The sequence below is a fragment of the Nannospalax galili genome, unplaced genomic scaffold (assembly GCF_000622305.1).
Source record: "Nannospalax galili isolate Female #2095 unplaced genomic scaffold, S.galili_v1.0 scaffold716, whole genome shotgun sequence".
NCBI classification, from domain to species: domain Eukaryota; kingdom Metazoa; phylum Chordata; class Mammalia; order Rodentia; family Spalacidae; genus Nannospalax; species Nannospalax galili.
In genome coordinates this window covers 205,427-224,944 of record NW_008339517.1, presented here as the reverse complement: position 1 = coordinate 224,944, position 19,518 = coordinate 205,427, and the positions used below count along the sequence as shown (strand labels likewise).

The 19,518-nt window shown below is 38.8% G+C and overlaps 1 protein-coding gene across 7 annotated transcripts in view; it reads left to right on the top strand.

Annotated features, from left to right (window-relative positions):
- Window positions 1–19,518, top strand: part of Cnot1 (CCR4-NOT transcription complex subunit 1) — an 87,036-nt gene that overhangs the window by 66,473 nt on the left and 1,045 nt on the right. For 4 of the 7 annotated variants that reach the window (XM_008834236.3, XM_029564085.1, XM_008834237.3 and 1 more), the window contains exons 34-47: window positions 461–580; window positions 3,241–3,432; window positions 4,286–4,428; window positions 4,964–5,072; window positions 5,161–5,330; window positions 6,902–7,154; window positions 9,216–9,464; window positions 10,720–10,883; window positions 11,481–11,598; window positions 13,231–13,332; window positions 14,416–14,589; window positions 15,644–15,793; window positions 16,518–16,698; window positions 18,589–18,721. In XM_008834236.3, the coding sequence (XP_008832458.1) occupies window positions 461–580; window positions 3,241–3,432; window positions 4,286–4,428; window positions 4,964–5,072; window positions 5,161–5,330; window positions 6,902–7,154; window positions 9,216–9,464; window positions 10,720–10,883; window positions 11,481–11,598; window positions 13,231–13,332; window positions 14,416–14,589; window positions 15,644–15,793; window positions 16,518–16,698; window positions 18,589–18,721 (2,258 nt within the window). The remainder of the gene's footprint in view (window positions 1–460; window positions 581–3,240; window positions 3,433–4,285; window positions 4,429–4,963; window positions 5,073–5,160; window positions 5,331–6,901; window positions 7,155–9,215; window positions 9,465–10,719; window positions 10,884–11,480; window positions 11,599–13,230; window positions 13,333–14,415; window positions 14,590–15,643; window positions 15,794–16,517; window positions 16,699–18,588; window positions 18,722–19,518) is intronic. The other 3 variants (XM_008834241.3, XM_029564086.1, XM_008834239.3) reach the window with 1 other exon arrangement.

The following is a 19,518-nucleotide window of genomic DNA, read 5'->3' as shown; positions in this document are numbered from 1 at the left end:
TTGGCTTTTCATGTTTTCTGGTATTTATCTTTTATTGCCCTTGTTTATTGGTCCCAACAAGAGGGTGAGGAATCTGATACTGTTTACTAGCATCAAGGTAGAATTTCACTGGCACAATCCCATCTGAGGCATCTTCTACTGAAAACTTATTTGGATTACTGGGATATAGTCTCCATATATATAGCCCAGACTATCCTCAAACTTATAATCACCCTGCCTCTGCCTTCCAAGTGCTGGGATTGTAGGTGTGCCTACACATAAGGCATGAGTTTAAGTGAGAGGGATTCTTACAGGAAAATGAGTACCCTGTACCCTCTCTGTATTGTATGTCTGTGGGTATGCATGCTTACTCATGCTGGTGTGTGTTGCACAGTTGCTTGTCAGAGCCTAAATTCCTATCTTGTACAAACTTTCTGCCTTCAAAATAAATGGATCCTATCAAGATTTTTCTTATTCTAAGGTTGGTGGTGTGGACCCAAAGCAGCTAGCTGTTTATGAAGAGTTTGCACGAAATGTGCCTGGCTTCTTACCTACGAATGACTTAAGTCAGCCCACAGGATTTTTAGCTCAGCCCATGAAGGTAAATAACCTCACTTGTATTAAATTGTTTTATAAAGCATACTTTGATAACACATCACTTTTCTTCTTGGGAGCTGATTGCGAGAGGTGGCAGGGGAGAATGTGTGTAGAAACCATTCTGTTGTAGATCATCTTATTGAGTGTTTTCTGAAGGCTCTCCTCTTTTTTTAATTTTATTTTTTTACAGTTTTGTTTATTTTTATCAAATTTACCCTCCCATTCCCTTCTCATCCCCCTCCCATTTCCTCTGAACCCCATTTCTTTTCAGAAATGCCCCTGCCTGTCTTCATGCCTTTTTTTTTTTTTTTTTTTTTTTTAAATAATCTACTGATAGGCCAGCAAGATGACCCAGCAGGTTAATGTGTTTGCCCTCAAACATGAAGCCCTGCCATTAATCCCCAGGACCTATGTTGTAGGAGAGAACCAACTCCTAAAAGCTGTCCTCTGACTGACCTCCACAAATATACCAACACACTCATATAAGTAAATAACCCACTGAGTTTAGTTAAGGTTGCTTGTATATGCATGGGAGTGGTGTTATTTACTAGATTATGGACAACTTAGCTGTGGCTACAACCCCCAACAGCCATTAACTACTAGTAGCTCCTCAGCTACATTGGGGCCTCACCTGCCCCCCGCTCCCCAAGTCTGTAGTAGAATGTTGATCTTCATCTTGTGCAGGTGACCATAGCTGTTCTGAGTTCATTAGTGCAGTGATTTCTAGAAGATATCTTTTTGCAGTATACCTCCCTATCTGGCTTTTACATTCTTTCTGCTTTTATTTCATGTTACTCACTATGCTTTAGAGGGAGTGATACAGATGTCCTGTTCAAGGCTGAGCACTCAGCACTTACTTATTGACAGGTTGAGTTTTATCCACTGACAGCTGCACACTGGAGGGAAAAGGGGAAAAAAAAAAACAAAAAACAAAAAACTTCTCTTACCAAGATTGAGAGGAGCACTAATCTGTGGGTATAAAGATAGGTAAATATTTAGAAGACAGTTTGTCAACATGTCTGTTTAGCAAAAGAATAATAGGTTCCTCCCTACCTAGGGTTTATGATAATCCTCCCAGTACTAGGCATGAATTCCCTCTTGTCGAGTGGGACTCAGGTGCACTTGGAAAGTGGTTGCTTAGTGCCATACCATGACATTGTACCAGTTTACATTACTAGGCATAAATTCCCTCATGTGAAATAGGACTTAAATCAACTGTAAAGTGGTTGGGTTAGCTCAGCAGTTAAGAGCATGGTAATGCCTCTCTTGTACCAGAGGGCACTTCTTGCCTGGCAGATGTGTATTTTATCTTTCAGGGTCCACAGGTGGGTAGAACTGTTGACTTTTCTCCCCCCCCCGCAGCCTACATAGCACTTTTCCAGCTTGATTTCTCCATGTTCTGTAACCATAGTTTGTAGTGTTTTCAGCAGTTGGGGTTTGTCTAGTTCTAGTGGGCAACCAAGAACAGTGGCAATGTCTTTTTGTTTTAGTTTTTAAATTTTTGTTTTGTTTTGAGGGTCTCAGAGACCTCCCTGAGCAACAGCTTGTAGGGAGATATCCCATGCCTGGCACTGGGATTTTCTTTTGATAACTCTTGGTTTCTGGGAGCAGGGTTATCTACTCATGCATGGAACCTCCGTTCTAGAAGTTCTGTGTGTGTTCGAACTTTATGTGTAGCTGAGGATAAACTTACACTTCTGATCTTACTGTTCCTACCTCTCTTGAGTACTGAGATTATAGATATGCACCACTGTGCTTGATTTATGACGTGCTGGGGATTGACCCAGGGCCTTGTGCATGCTAGGCAGGCATTCTGCTCAATGAGCCACATCCCCATATGTATTTATTTTTTTCATTCCCTACTGCTTGCTCCTTAATTTTTAAATTAGGTTACAAGTAGTAACTTTCCACATGTTTTTCTTGCATCCTTTTGGCTAACCATTCTCCCCACCACATATTTATTTTAACTTTTGGGCAGTTGGTGTAATATTGCCCATTCTAGCTTTGAGCTGGCAGTTCTTATTTCTTAACTCAGTCTCCTCCTGAGCATCTGGCATTTTAGTATAGACTGGATAGAAACTATGATGATCTGGTTGTTCATTTTTCTTACAAAAATATTTGATGTAGCCATAGAGTACAAACAATAAAACCAAACAATTAAACATTAACCTTTCTTTAATTCTTAAACTTAAGGTCATTAGAGCAAGGTAAGCTCTTGACCACTGAGCCATCTCTCTAGCCCAACAGTACATCTTTGATAGGAAAAACACAGAAGTAATGCAGTATTCTTTCTCTATCCAATCATGCTTTAACATTTGGTGTAAGTACTGCATATTTTATGATTTGGAACACTTTATTAATTTGTGTTATTGGATGCTACAAGTGGTGTTGCACTCAGTCTTTTACATTATTGATACTGTATTCTCTGATCACTTGATTTGATTTTGTAGATATTGGCATTCTCAAGCACCTGTGTCCCTGTTTTGCACTATACCCCCATATAATAGTGTGACTCAATAGCTCAAGAAGGAAGCATGGAAGAAGCCTTCTGTGTTAAATGAAAAAACAAACTGGGAACTGACTTCTGTTCCTTGGTGTGTCTGCCAGTGGAAAATACTAATATGTGTGTGTATATTTCTGGTTCATTTTTTTCCCCTAAAACAGCAGGCTTGGGCGACAGATGATGTAGCACAGATTTATGATAAGTGCATTACAGAACTGGAGCAGCACCTACATGCCATTCCACCGACTTTGGCCATGAACCCTCAAGCTCAGGCTCTTCGAAGTCTTTTGGAGGTTGTAGTGTTATCTCGAAACTCTCGGGATGCCATAGCTGCTCTTGGATTACTCCAGAAGGTTGGTTCTTAAGCTGTTACTTGTAGAAGGAACTAGGTTTATAGATTTGTACCTGTACTCTCATCTACCTACTTAACAATGAGTTTTAAAGGGACTGGAGAGGTGGCTCAGCAGTTAAAACACTGGCTATTCTTGCAGAGGACCCAGGTTCTGTTCCCAGCACCCACATGGCGGCTTACGGCCATCCATAACTCCAGTTCCAAGGAATCTGACACTGCCTCTCTAGGTACTGCAGGACACAGGTGCACTTATACACATAGCTACAGGCAGCATAGTCATATACAAAGTATTTTTAGAATGAGTTTAAAAAACTAACACAATTTATGTGAATAAGTAGATGATTTTTCTTCAGTAGAATGTAGTCATGGCAGTTAGGAGTAGTAAGGTCAGAAATCTTTCTTTTCCATAAGGAAGTATTAGAAATTTGGAAAAAACTATAGAAAGATCTCTCTTATTTATTTATTTATTGGGTTCTTTTTGGAGACAGTATCTCACCATGTAACCCTGGCTGAACTAGAACTTGCTAGGTAGATGAGGTTGGTCTCAAACTCACAGAGATCTGCTTGCCTCTGCCCTCTGAGTGCTGGAATTAAAGGTGTATACCACAAACCTGCTCTCTTTAGATTTTAAGGGACAGATTGCTCCATGTATGGGGCAAATGGACAGGTTAAGTAGGAATCCCTGGATTTTGACTAAGGAGAGGCTTAAGGCAACAAATAACAGAGTAAGTATAAACTAGATAGAAGGTTGGAGGGTTCAGGTACAGTGGTTTACATTGACCTTTGATTTCTAACTGATAGTTGGGCTGAATGCTGTATTTTCCATGTTTCTGAGTGCTTTCCTTTGTCTGTAGGCTGTAGAGGGTTTATTAGATGCTACAAGTGGTGCTGATGCTGACCTATTGCTGCGCTACAGGGAGTGTCACCTCTTGGTACTGAAAGCGCTACAGGATGGCAGGGCATATGGATCTCCATGGTGCAACAAACAGATCACAAGGTGGGTTACCTTAAAAACAATATATGGTTGGGATGGGTTTTGATGTACATAACCTATTTCTATCTAGATGTTTTCCTTTTGCCTAGAAGGTAAATGGGTTGTTTGGATCTCCTAATTCCTAAGAAATAAGGTTGTTGAATGGTTTCAGCACATGCCTTTGAGTCTTAAATTATGGGTCATTTGTTTCCAGGGTTTCACAACAGTAGAATTCACTGGTAACTATTTTAGAATCTTGGAATGGAATCCTTGTTTTCTAGGATTTGAAATCAAAGCCTGAGCTATCTTGAACTTAACCTGTTTTAATTCATTACTAGCTGGGGTTTTCTCGGTGTGATTTGTTTGTTTGTTTGTGTGCTGAAGGCCTCATGCCTGCTAAGCATGTTTTGCCTTTATAGTCCAGACTATTTTGAAACTTAAATATTGGTTTTTGCTATTGTCTCTTGAGGCATCCTTGTTTAGAACAGATGTCCATTGAATAAAGTAAGCTTTTTGTTTAACAATATGGTTACCGTGTTAAAATACTGACTTTTTCTAGGTGCCTAATTGAATGTCGAGACGAATATAAATACAATGTGGAGGCTGTGGAGTTGTTAATTCGTAATCATTTAGTTAACATGCAGCAATATGATCTTCATCTAGCTCAGGTATGGAAGAAATTTAACTTGAGTTGAATTTCTAAAGGATTCAGGACGTGCTTTTATTCTAATTGTCTTATATTTCCTCTATTGCTAGTCAATGGAGAATGGTTTAAACTACATGGCTGTGGCATTTGCTATGCAATTGGTAAAAATTCTGCTGGTGGATGAAAGGAGTGTTGCCCATGTTACTGAGGCAGATCTGTTCCATACCATTGAGACCCTCATGAGGATTAATGCTCATTCCAGAGGCAATGCTCCAGAAGGGTAAGAATGAAATGCTTTGGTTTCCTGTGTACTTAGCGATCTCTCCGAGCTTTAGAAATAATGTACATATTCACTAACAGTTTTTGTAATTGCTTTAAAGCATAATATTAGGCCTAATTGTCCCTGGAAGTGTGAAAGCTTAGCTAACTGCTTTCTTGGTGTAGAGCTGCTCCTACAGTGACTGCTTAGCTGGCATCAGAAGTGTGTTGTGAGCACCGGCTCTCACACTTAAAAGTGTTCTGTTTGGGGTAAAATAAATCTCATTCAGTAAAGTGCTTACAAGGGGATCTGAGTTTGATCCTCAGAGCCTATGTTTTGTTGTTGCTGTTTTCTTAAAGCCAGGCATATTGGCACACATTTGTAATCCCAGTGCTGAGGGAGGCACAGTCAGGCTAGCCTAATCTGTGAGCCCCAGTCCCAGTGGGAAACTGAGAACAAGTGCACGCTTGTCTCATGAACATGTGCACACTTGTAATCTAAGCACTGGGGAGACAGAGACAGAAAGATCCTGGGGCTCACTGACCAACCAACCTAGCCTACTTTATGAGTTTCCCAGACCAATGAGAGACCTCCATCTCAAAATACAAGGTGGGTGGTACCTAAGGAATGACACCCAAGGTTTTCTTTGGCCTGTGTACTCACACAGGCATAGAACACTGGTTTTTAAATATTTTATTATTTTTATTTTATGTATATGAGTGTATTGTCTGCATGTATGTGAGTGCACCCGTGTCATGCAATGCCACGGAGGTCAGAAGAGAGCTTCGGATTCCCCTGGAACTGGAGTTAAGGATGGTTCTTAGCTGCCATGTGGGTGCTTGGAATTGAACCTGGGTCCTCTGCAAGAGCACTCCATGCTCTTAACCACTGAGCCATCTCTCTAGCCCTGCAGAACACTGGTTTTTAAGCAAGTGGCTTTTTCATTGACCTGTTTTCCTAAATAAAATGGAAATAGTTTTACAGACAACTATTGAGATTTACAGGAAATAGAAAGCATGTCACACATAGTAGGCAAACAGTGACCGAATTTACTTGTTGACACCGAATACCGGGTCCCTTTCAGTGGGCACACTTTTGGTGTTAGTAGCTTAACTGGAGTCATTTGTATATTATAGCCTTTTGTGGGATTTTTTTTTTTTTTTTTCCTTCTTTTGAGACAGAATCTCAGTATGTGGCCCTGACTAGAACTTACTATGTAGACTAGGTTGGCCTTGAACACACACATACAGATCACCCACCTTACCTCTATGGCCAGCTATATTTTGGGTTTTTTTAGCCTTAGCTGGCCTGGAACTCACTATGTAGACCAGACTGGACACCGTGCCTATTGCAACTTTGTAAGCAAGTGGATGAGACACAGAATAGCTTTGGTGCACAGCTTTAATCCCAGAGGCAGGGACCTGGGGACCCTGTCTCAAACAAACAAACAGAAAAAGAATAGCTTTGTTTAAATGTGGACATGCTAAAATGAAGAGATAATCAATTGTTGGTTTTGTTAAATGGTCCAGTTATATATCTATGAAATCACAACTGTGGGTAAACTGATTTTTGCTCTGGATTTATCATACTAGATTGCCCCAACTGATGGAAGTAGTGCGATCCAACTATGAAGCAATGATTGATCGTGCTCATGGAGGTCCTAACTTTATGATGCATTCTGGGATCTCTCAAGCCTCAGAGTATGATGACCCTCCAGGCCTGAGGGAGAAGGCAGAGTATCTTCTGAGGGAATGGGTGAATCTATACCATTCAGCTGCAGCTGGCCGTGACAGTACCAAAGCTTTCTCTGCGTTTGTTGGACAGGTAGAGCTTTTGGAAAGAAAGGTGCTTTTTATTCAACATAAGTAGGGTGTGATAACTCCAATATTAAAGTTCAGTGTTGTCTGCCTATGGTCAGAGTTATCTCCATATTCATGCAAACCAAAAATGTCACCAGTACACTCTTGAATTGATGTGGCCTGTGCATTTCCTCATTATTGATCACAGCTATAGTAAATTCAGCATTTCCCTCTGCCTGTAGTCCTATTTACCCCATTCCAGTTGTCATACCTACAGTGCACAACAGGTCAGAAAATGTATAATGAAACTACACAAAATTTACTAACATAATAGTTGCCAGTGGTAGATTATGTATGAACTAAGATAATTAAAATTTTATGATGCCATGTTTTTAAAATAATACAACCAAAAATTCTCTATATAAATGGTATTTTGTTGTATTTTCTCCAGTGTGGCTGTTTATTGAATTTTATGCAAATTAGGCTTTGAGTTAAAGTTTTGGGAACCAAGCTGTCTAGCTAAAAATGAAGCTTATCAAATATAAACAGTTATGGACCAGATGAACTGGAAAAAAATTAGGAAGAGAGCCATAGTCCCATTTAGCCTTCTGGTTGATCATCACTGACTGCTTTCAGTGGTGCAAGGACTTAAGAGGTAGATTAGTTTTCTCACTATAAATAACTTAAGAATGGTACTTTCTTGAACTGGCCTTAGAATTTCTTTAGTAAAATGTTTAATATTTGTTCAGAGTGAACTATAATATATTAACCATTTTATTTCTTAAAATTGAAAGCAAAGATTAATTAGGTATGTGTTTAAATAAATGATGATTGAGTGTAGGAAAACTTACTAGTTTTGAAATGGTTACAGATTGATTTACTTTCCAGCACAAGTGATACCTAGTAAACTATACTGTGTCAATTTTTCTGCTATAAGAATCTAGAAATTGTAAAACATAACTGTTGAGAAGCTGTTGTCCATATTTATAGCTTGATTTCTGCTTTGAATGGAATAAATTTATACCCACTAGTGGTGTGGTCATTTCACGGGTATGGATGTGACCCATCTCAGTGCTTCTGAACTCTTCGGTCTTGTTTGCTCTTAACTGGGTCTCTTGAAAAAGATAATATAGTGCACCTTTCCTGGTCCCTTTTGAGAATTGCCTTTTAACTCCTTAGGCTGCTTTGCCACAGCAGACTGGTTCCCCCAACCCTGTTTTTCAAGTTTCAGCATAGACAAAAGATCCTTTTGTTGACTTTTGCTGGTCTCCTGTCTTAGCTGCTCCAGTGTCTTGTTTTCATTGTCCTGCCCATTTAGCTGTTTCACTGCTTATCAAAAGATAGGTAAATTGTTTTTAAATTTCCAGGATGATCATGGAGGTTTTTCCCATTGGGCTTTGTTTAGTAAACACTGACCCCTTTCCTCTGTAGCTTTAATTGCTGTTATTTTCCTGTTAAGTTTTTGGAGACAGGGTGTTGCTATGGAGCCCTGCCTGACCTAGAACATGCCTTTTCCACCTATTGTAGCAGTGTAACGGGTCATTACATTTAAATAGACATAGTCTTGGGTTTTTACTTCTTATTTAATGGCTTTTCTGTGGGGTAGCTATTTGAATTTTAAAAAACTTTGTCATTGGTTAAATCAAAGGAAATTATCTTTAATTATGTGAGTATATTTATTTATGAGAAGTAAAGTACATACAATTTAGTCTCCTCTTGGGAAAAAGAGATATTGTACAAAATGTCTTAAGGCTTTGAAAGTCTTTCTAAAAGTTTTATTTACATAATTTTCCACATTATTTGGAGATACTTTCTGGTTCAAATTGCCATAATGTTACCCTGTTGATTTCAATCTTCTGTTCTTCCTGAATTAAAACTGGGAGGAACTCTGCCTGTTTTTTTTTTTTGTTGTTGTTGTTTTGTTTTGTTTTTTAAATAGGGAAGTCATCTCCTAATGGCATCATTTTACAAAGTAAGAATTAAAAATGTGACAGCTAGAATAAATTAAAGTTTTTTTTTTTAAGTTAAGGTGTATAAGGTTATTATGAGTGTTATCTCATGGTGTCAATTTTGTGTGTGTTCCTGTGTGTGTGTGTTCCCATGGTAGATGCACCAACAAGGAATACTGAAGACTGATGACCTCATAACAAGGTTTTTTCGTCTTTGCACTGAAATGTGTGTTGAAATCAGTTACCGTGCTCAGGCTGAACAGCAACACAATCCTGCCGCTAATCCCACCATGATTCGAGCCAAGTGCTATCACAACCTGGATGCCTTTGTCCGGCTCATTGCACTGTTAGTGAAGCACTCGGGGGAGGCCACCAACACTGTCACGAAGATTAACCTGCTGAACAAGGTTTGGAATCTTCTCTTGACTTAAAGGCCTTTGTACTTTTGAAGTTTGAAGTCTGTTTTTCAATTCCATTGTGCCCAACCCTTCCACAGAATGTTTTGGAATAGTAACCTTTTTTTCTGTCTTTGAGTTTAGTGATACTATCCATCAAGTTTTTAGAAAAAGAATATAGTGCTGTAACTGGAAAAAAAAATAGAGAATCATAATGCATTAATGTGTATTGATAATGATCACAATAGGAGATAGCAGGTACTGTGTCTTCCCCATCCACCACCAAATTATGTGTATGGATGTATAGACCAATACCAGGAGTGACATTTAATTGTTGGCCTGATTTATACAGTAGCAGATTCTCAGAAATTTAAAATAGTGCAAGAATGAACAAACATTGACTCTAGATTTTCCTCTTGGAGAAATAGAAGTGGGTCCTTCATGCCCCCTCAGTAATCAGTGAGCAAATGAAGTAGAGTGTCAGACATTTCTTTAAATGATAGTTCTGCAGTACCTACTAAACTCCAGGAGAGGTGAAAACTATTTGCCACTTGTTAACTTTAGGTCACAGTAGAGGAATTACATTGTTGAATTTCAGTGTAGTAAACTGAAGAGGCATCCTGATTTCTAAAACTAGAAAAACTAGTGGTGTTTGTGGAGAATATAGAAATTTGGTCTAATGATACTAAAATTCAGAGGAACAAATGCTGCAGGCTAAGTCAAACAAGTAAAGTCCCTTTGGCTACCTGCATATAAATTTGTGTTTAAATGGTATATTTCCTTTCCTTTAATATGTAGTAGGGGTTAAGAGTGCAAGTTAAAGGGGCTGGGGAAATGACTTGGCAGTTAAGAGCAGTTGCTACACTTGGCAGTGGATCTGGGTTTGGTCCCAATACCCATATGCCAAGTCACAGTCATCTGTAACTCTAGTTCCAGGGAATCCAGTGCCCTCTTCCATCCTCCATGGGCACCAGGCACACATGTGCTGTGCATACATTGATGCAGGGCTGTAATCTAATGTTACCTATTTGGGAGACTGAGGCAGAAATACCACACACAGGGTTTTGAGTTAGAAGCCAGCTTTGGGGCAACTTAGTGAGACCCTGTCCTAAAAGTGACCAAAGAAGTCTGGGGATAGAACTCAGTATTAGAGTGCTTGCCTAGCAAGTGTGAGTGAGTGCCAAGAAAGAAAGATAAAAGAAGCATGACTTGAAAGTGGCAAGTGGATTGTCTGATTTACAAGCTGTAATCTATATGTTCTTTATAGGTTCTTGGAATAGTAGTGGGAGTTCTCCTACAGGATCATGATGTTCGGCAAAGTGAATTTCAGCAGCTTCCCTACCATCGGATTTTTATCATGCTGCTGTTGGAACTCAATGCACCCGAACATGTGTTGGAAACCATTAATTTCCAGACTCTTACAGCTTTCTGGTGAGTGTTGTTGAGTTTGTTAGAGGTCCATTTGTTCTTGTTTGACACAGGGTCTCATAGGTCAGGTTGACCTCAGAGTCAACTATGTTGCTGAGACTAACCTGACTTCCTAATCTTCTCATTTGCTAGGATTAGAGGCATGGACCCTCACACCTAGCTTGCTGGTCTTTTTTTTTGGTTTGGTATTTGTCTTAGTCTTTTTGAGACAGGGTTTTCCTATAGCCCCAGATGGCCTAGAGCTCACGATGTACACCAGGCTGGCCTTGAACTCAAAAGATTGCCTACCTCTGCCACCCAAGTGTTGGGATTATTTTGTTTGTTTGATACCAGTTCTTGGTATGTAGCCCAGGCTGGCCTGGGACTAGTAATTTTTCTCCCCCTACCTCAGCCTCCTTGAGTGATGGGATCATAGGCAGGTGCCACTATGTCTTGCTGATATGTCTTTAAGGGTTGCTGGCTTAATGTAGTTAAAAATGGGTAATACTTTGTGGGTCTTAATGCATGTTGTTTGGATCTGTAAAGTAACTTGCATATTGTCTACATTCATGTATTATTCACTATAACTTTGAACTTCTGAAATATTTTTTTTTCTTGTAGCAATACATTCCACATCTTGAGGCCTACCAAAGCTCCTGGCTTTGTATATGCCTGGCTTGAATTGATCTCCCATCGGATATTTATTGCAAGAATGCTGGCACATACCCCACAGCAGAAGGTGTGGCTGCAGTTTATCTCCTCAGATGAAGACTATACCTGAGGCTTAGCAACACTGTTTATATAGATTTCTATTTGTCACTTAGTAGTTGTACTTTTTCCAAGCATATTATTTGGGAATTATTCTATTTATGTTGAGTTACATGATGTGGAGAGGCTTATGAAGTACTTAACTACCTTGCCTAAAAGCCTTTCTTGGGTGAGTAGGTGCTACTTTCCAGTTTGGGATGAGCTATCTATGTCATTCTCTTACTACTCTTCATAATATAAGAATGTCTAATATGAGAAGTTTCTCTCATTTTGAAATTGAATGGCAAAGACTACTACGTAAAATACCCTTGTTTTGTCCTTCAGACCAGATGAAAATGTAACTAACTCTGTTGAGATGAATTTGACAAAAAAGTGAAATTATCCTTTAATGAACTTGGTATTTCCTTTCCCAAAATGAGGAACACAACAAACATACTGAATAAAATTGTCAAAAATCAGGCAGGCTTGGTAGCACATGCCTTTAATCCTAGCACACAGGAGGCAGGGGCAGGGGATCTCTGCGTTTGAGGCTAGCCTGGTCTACATTGTGAGTTCTAGTCCAGCCAGGGCTACAGAGAGACTGTCTTAAAAAAAGAATGAGACATTGGTAGAAAATACTGCTCATGTTCAAGGTGCTTACTGCAAAGTCTGCCAGACTGAGTCGAGGTCTCACATGGTAGAAGGAGAGCAGATTGTCTTCTGACTTGTTTGTGTGTGCACACACCCACATACACAAACCAAATAAAAATGCAATAAAAAATGTTTAAAAAGCCTGACGAGGTGGCACACGCCTTTAATCCCAGGGAGGCAGAGGCAGGCGGATCGTTGTGAGTTCAAGGCCAGCCTGGTCTACATAGTGAGTTTAGGTCAGCTGGGACTTCAGGGAGACCCTGTCTCAAAAAAAAAAAAAAAAAAAAAAAAAAGTTTAAAAGAATGAAGTCTAATTGGTATGGTTGGTGGGTGTATATAGTAAGCAGGCCAATTTTAGCATGAAAGTAGAGAATTCATGTTGTAAACTCAGCAAGGTTTTTTGCTGGTATTTAGGAGTAGGAAAGAAATAGTTGAGAACTAGAATTTAGTTCAAAGAAGGAATTAAGGAAACCAGTTGGCTGAATATTATAATCTGAAATTTCCTCAAGGTGGTTTCTACTCTCCTGCTTAATTTTCTTACAGGCAAAAAGACCATGTCCTGAAATCTCTGGAGTCTCTGCTTGTTCCAGATAAATTTTCCACTACCTTAATACAAGTCTTTTTAAATTTTGTTTTCCGTGTGTGTGTGTGTGTGTGTGTGTTTCTGAGACAGGGTGGCCTTTGCCTATCCTGTTTTGGTTTTTGAGACAGACTGTATCCTAGACTGGCTGGGGACTCAGTTTTTTGCCTATCCTGTTTTGGTTTTTGAGACAGACTGTATCCTAGACTGGCTGGGGACTCAGTTTTCCTCCTCAGCTTCTGTGCTAGGATATAGACATGTGCCTCCATGATGAGCTAGTAGTCTCTAAGACAAGTCTAGCAACTGGTCTGGGAGAGGTACTCACATTAGGATGGGTAAGCCACAGTGTAGTTGCTTGACAAAATTTTTAACTTATATACATTTCTTTTTTAGGGATGGCCTATGTATGCACAGCTATTGATTGATTTATTCAAATATTTAGCACCTTTCCTTAGAAATGTGGAACTTACCAAACCTATGCAAATCCTCTACAAGGTAATTCATTTGTACTTAAAAATAACTTCCAGAACTGAAAATCCTTTTTTACCTGAGGTTATGAAGGCCTATTGTTTTTATTGTCAGGCTTTTATAAAGTATCAACAGAGAACTCATACATAGGCCCTGCTTCTGAAGATACTCCAGCTTTACAAAGTGCCAGTACCAGTTTACATTTTTTAGTAGCAAGTCAGTTTTTCCCTATCTTGCCAAACCTGATTTTTTATTTCCTTAATAACTTCTTAATATTTTCATGTGTAAATCAGCCCTTTTTATGATGTTCCTTACAGTGTTTTGCTATGTTACCCTAGGATTATTTACGTTCTTAATTTTGAATTTTAATTCATTTTTCTGTGGCATGGATGATCAAATCCAGGTCCTCACACATACTAGGCAAGTAAGCGTTCTTGACTGGACTACCTCTTTAGACTCCCCTCAACACCCCAACCCCCAGTGCTGGGAGTTGAAACCAGGGCTTTGGACATACTAGGCAAGTGTTCTACCTCTGAACTGCCACAGCCCTTCTTCATATTATATTCTTAAATATAAAACTAAGTTACAGATAAAGCCCTTCATTGATGTATTCAAGTATCTCTAACTCTCATAGGTTGCCTTTTCACTCTGTTTAAAGGAAGGTATCATTTGAGAAATTTACAAGTATAATCTTACACTAAATGTATTCTTTTGTGACTTGGAACAAAGCTATCTCAAGTTGCTGAGGTGTTTTCTATCCCATCTGTATGGAAGAATCAGATTTATGAACCTTGTTAAGAACTAGCTTTTAGCTTTGACCTCATCCCATTTTCAGTATCTAAAGTTTTTCATTTCATGTGTGCTGTCCCCTCTTTCACTGGTTTTGTTAGTTCTCTTTAGCTTATGAGCATAGATGTTTCATTTTCATTTAAGGCTACAAACTCCTAATACTTTTTCATTATTTCTGCATGTGATTATTTTTATAACCTAAGCCTATAAACTTTGTTGTTGTTACTGAAATATACTTTTTTGCATTTTCGACTTGAGTTAGATTCGTAACTGGGAAAAAAAATGTTCCTTAGCATAAAGCATTTTCTTTTCTTTAAACAGGGTACTCTAAGAGTGCTGCTAGTTCTTTTGCATGATTTCCCGGAGTTCCTTTGTGATTATCATTATGGGTTCTGTGATGTGATCCCACCTAATTGTATCCAGTTAAGAAATTTGATCCTGAGTGCCTTCCCAAGAAACATGAGGCTCCCAGACCCATTCACTCCTAATCTGAAGGTGAAGTTCTAGCAGAGAAAAAGTTTTTAAATCTTAATATTTTAGCCCTTCCTCTAATAAGTATTTTTTAAATATATAGTTTTTATGTGTATGAGTGTATTGCATGTATGTAAGTGCACCCAAGTTGTGTAATACCCTTGGAGGGCAGAAGAGAGTATTGGGTTGCCCTGGAATTGGAGTTACAAACAGTTGTTAGCCACCATGTAGGTGCTAGAATTTGAACCCTGGTCCTCTGCAAGAGCAGCCAGTGCACTAACTGCTGAGCCATTGCTCCAGCCCCCAGCAGTCTATTTTTTTAATGACTATCCCCCTGTCTGCAACACACATTTTGTGTATTAGGTAATGAATGGTACTCTAAGGGGACTAATCGTGTTATTAATCCTGATGGGTGTGATATTGTTGAATATTGGTTCATCGAATTTTTCTGGTTACTATTTTTTGTATTTTTTATATTACATTTAGCTATAATAACAAAACCTCAGTCTAAAGTTGAGCGATAACTGGTTCCACACAACAAAATTACAGAATAAAATAAACCTTTGTAATGTCCATATTTCACAGGTTCTTGTTGTATATTTAAATTACTTAAGTAGAAAAATGGACCACTTAGAATCATGCCACCCTGAACATGAACATGAGGTTTTTTAATGTATCCTCTACTTGATTTTTAAGATTTCTTTCATGTGCATTTTACAAAACGAGTGAGTCCTTTTGTTTTGCTGGGGCTTCTTTCTTGGTGGTGAAGTGGAATCTACTTCTGCACTTGATTTTGAAATTTTAAGTTAGGAAAAATTGGTTAATAGACCTCCACAAACAATATTTGTTACCTTATTTTAGAAAAGAAATTAATTTTACATACAAATGAAAATTTTCTTTCATTGTGTTGGTGTGTATATGTATTCTATCTAATTAGATAAATATTGATTGATAAAAGGTTGTGGTCCACTCTTTAAGACATTTATAACGTGTATAGTTTTAGGAAAGCAACCCTAACACTTTCTATTATAATTTGTTAACTTCTGTAATTGATTCTGATTCTTGGTATTTGTGGCAGGTGGACATGCTGAGTGAAATTAACATTGCACCCCGGATCCTCACCAATTTCACTGGTGTTATGCCACCTCAATTCAAAAAGGATTTGGATTCCTATCTTAAAACTCGATCGCCAGTCACTTTTCTGTCTGATCTGCGCAGTAACCTACAGGTTAATTGATTTACGTTCTCTGCTATGTTTTCTATACAGAGCACTTTGTATGCACTCTCCAATGTGTGCCTCATTTCAGGAGTTAATGTTTTGAATTTGATTTATAGATTTAAAAACATTGTTGAAGCTGACTGTGGCAGTTGTATACTTGCTATCTTAGCACTCAAGAGGCTGAGGCAGAAGGATCACAAGTTTGAGGCCAGCCTGGGCTACAACAGCAAGACCTTGTGTCAAAACACCCCCTCATCCCCCCTCCCACCCCAGTATATATGCCAATACCGTCCTGTGTGTTAGTTGGGTGAGCTCAACTGAGCAGTATACTTTACTAGCATTTCATCATTGACACAGCTGACTTCCCCTAAGAATAGACAGCTAATGTCACTTTATTTAGTGTCTTGAAATGAAACTGTCCTTCCAGGCTTACTACACTATGCATCAACTTTCTCTCCAAATTTGTGTAATTAGGGTTGAGCATGTTTGAACTTGATGCAATTTATTATTCAGCTGTGTCACATGGCGAAGTGGTTGATTTCTTTTCCCAAGGTAATTCATGTTTCTGGATAGAATACTCTTAGGACAACTTACTATCTTGAGTAAGTTTCTGATATCTTAAATCACAGAAGAACATTGAGAGCAATTTAGCCTTTCTAGAACGACTTAAGAATTTAGAAATAATAGTACTAGTCAGCTCTATGGGAGTAAGTTTTCTCTTTTGCTTATTTAGGTATCCAACGAGCCTGGCAATCGCTACAACCTCCAGCTCATCAATGCACTGGTGCTCTATGTAGGGACTCAGGCCATCGCACACATCCACAATAAGGGCAGCACGCCTTCAATGAGCACCATTACCCACTCAGCACACATGGACATCTTCCAAAACCTGGCTGTGGACTTAGACACTGAAGGTGAGTGAAGCTGGCTAGTCTTCATTATTAAATTCTGTGAACGAAAAGTGTGAAAAAATTGTCCAAAATCTTGCCGTGTGAGTTAATATTTTAGTATACCCAATTACAATGTTTTAGTCTAAAAATGTTCTTTTTTATAGCCTACAACATAGCCTCATGATATGTACAATATAGACTCATAATGCAGTTTCATTTTGTAGTATTATTATGTATTTTAAACCTGCCCTTTGTAGTGTTTATTAGTGTCTACTTCCCAGGCAACAGGGAAGGTTTATAAACATCAGTGGCTGGAACTTTGCTGTTTATTGCAGAAAGTATGCATTATGACTCAGTGTAGTTTGTCTCTTTCCTGGCTGAGCTGCATTTCTTTCGGTGTTTAGTATTCATTATCTGCTAGGTGCTAACTAGCTATTTACTTCTGCCCATTTTTGCAGTATATGTTAGAAGGACTGTTACTTTTAACTTTGCTATAGATCTTTTGGAAGCTTTTTTTTTTAAAATAAATATTTTAAGCCGGACGTGGTAGCACACACCTTTAATCCCAGCACTTGGGAGGCAGAGGCAGGCGGATATCTATGAGTTTGAGGCCAGCCTGGTCTACAGAGCTAGTTCTAGGCCAGCTGGGGCTACAGGGAGACCCTGACTCAAAAAGACCAAAAATAAATAATTCTATGTGTATGAATGTGTTGCTTGCATGTATTTAAGTGTACCCATGTTGTACAGTGCCCAAAGAGGTCAGAAGAGAGCATCGGATCCTTTGGAACTGGAATTAATTGTTAGCCACCATGTGGGTGCTGGGAATTTAACTCAGGACCTCTGCAAGAGCAGCTGTGATGCTGAGCCATCTCTCCAGCCCTGACTTTGATCTTGAAAGGCTAATTAATCTTGAAACTCAAACTGTTTGCTTATTTTCAAAAGGTATTTGAGCTTTAAAATCAAGGTTCAACAAAATTGAGTATTGTTCCAACCAGATCTCAGCAATAAAAGAAAGGTAGCCTTTAGGGAAGTGTTTAAGGGCCACTAAGCACAAGTAGAAGCAGACAACCAAACTCGGCTGAGATTATAAACCAAAAACAGTGGTATACACCTATAATCTCAGCAGCTCAGGACGCTGAGGCAGGAAGATTCTGGGTTTGATTCTTTCCCTCCCCCATTTATTCTAGTATATACTTATACTCTTGGTTCTCAAAGTATGGTCTGAGGATCTTCTAGGGCATCTAGGTCAAGACCTTTTAAGATGAAGGTCTCCACAAGTATACAAAGGAATTTTCCAAGTACGACATGAAATAGAATATTTCAGCTGATTGAGTGTTGAGACAGAATATAAAACCAGTCTCTACTAGGGTGACATTAGATTAAGATCTGTAGAATGTACTGGCTCTTCACATTTTTTTTGGCAAAATATTTTCATTTACATGTACTTTTACTAATAAAATATTTTCATTTGCATGTATTTTTAAAAATTTTATTTCCTGGGGCTGAGAGATGATGGCTCAGCAGTTGAGAGCACTGACTGCTCTTGCAGAGGACCCAGGTTCTCAGCACCCACATGGCAGCTACAAACCTTAACTCCAGTTCCAGGGTAGTCTGAGGCCCTCTTCTGACCTCTGCGGCATTGCGTGACACCAGTGTGCTCACATACATGGAGGCAATATACTCATACACATGGAATAAAAATAATAGACTATTAAAAAAACTTTTATTTCTTAATGTGGAAAGTATTTGCTAATGAAACCCATAGAATCAAACACTTTGGGATCCAGAGAACCACTAGAAATCACAGAGGGACCTTATTGTCTTTTTCAGAAACCCAAAGCCTAGACAGAACTGTCATCTCCCATGCTGGCCTTTCAAAACCTCCCCTAAATCTAGTTTTTCATTAATTTCTAGGTCGGTATCTCTTCTTAAATGCAATTGCAAATCAGCTGCGGTACCCAAACAGCCACACTCACTACTTCAGCTGCACCATGCTGTACCTTTTTGCCGAGGCCAACACTGAAGCGATCCAGGAGCAGATCACAAGGTAAGAGAGTTTATTATTGAGAGCCTTTAGAACAGACATCCCACCCCCACCCTGTAATTGAATTGAGTTGTATGCATTCCACATTGGGGTTTCAAACCATACATAAGATTGTTAGTTTTTTTGTTTTTTTTTTAACATAAAGTCACAAAAAGACTGAAAACAAAGACTAAAAGAGAAACTAAAAAAAACAGTGTTGAACAGTTTGTTTTGCAGTGGTAGTTTACAGTAAAAGTAACATTTTTGAGTTTTTTGATGGTGGCAGTGGCAACAGCATTTGTATCCAGAATCTTGAATAATATAGACCTATATATGGTTAATGATTTTATACTTTTAAGGCTTTAAGCATGAGAGATAACTATGGTCAATTTTCTGTTACCTTGACTATATTATATATAGGATTGGAAATTGGAGCATAGGTAGGTAGTCCAATGAAATACACACCTTAAAGACTTTTAAGACCTATATGTTCACCTAAATAGTACCTGTGGTTCCTTATCTACACAAAACCTAATTGATTTTATTGGATGCTTAGATGACAGCACAGTTGTGATGTGTAAAGCTACAGCAAAGGCTTCTTGTCCTTAATCTTTCTTGTTTCACTGTTCCTGGGTGCCAAAGTTAGAATTGCAAGTAGCAGGTCAAAGATAGGAATATTTAAGCCAGCATTTATGCAAGTGTAGGAAAAAAATCTCACTAATGTACATGTGCACACGTTAGAATTTTTTTTTTGTCTTTTTGAGACAGGGTTTCCCTGTAGCCCCAGCTGTCCTGGAACTCACTATGTAGACCAGGCTGGC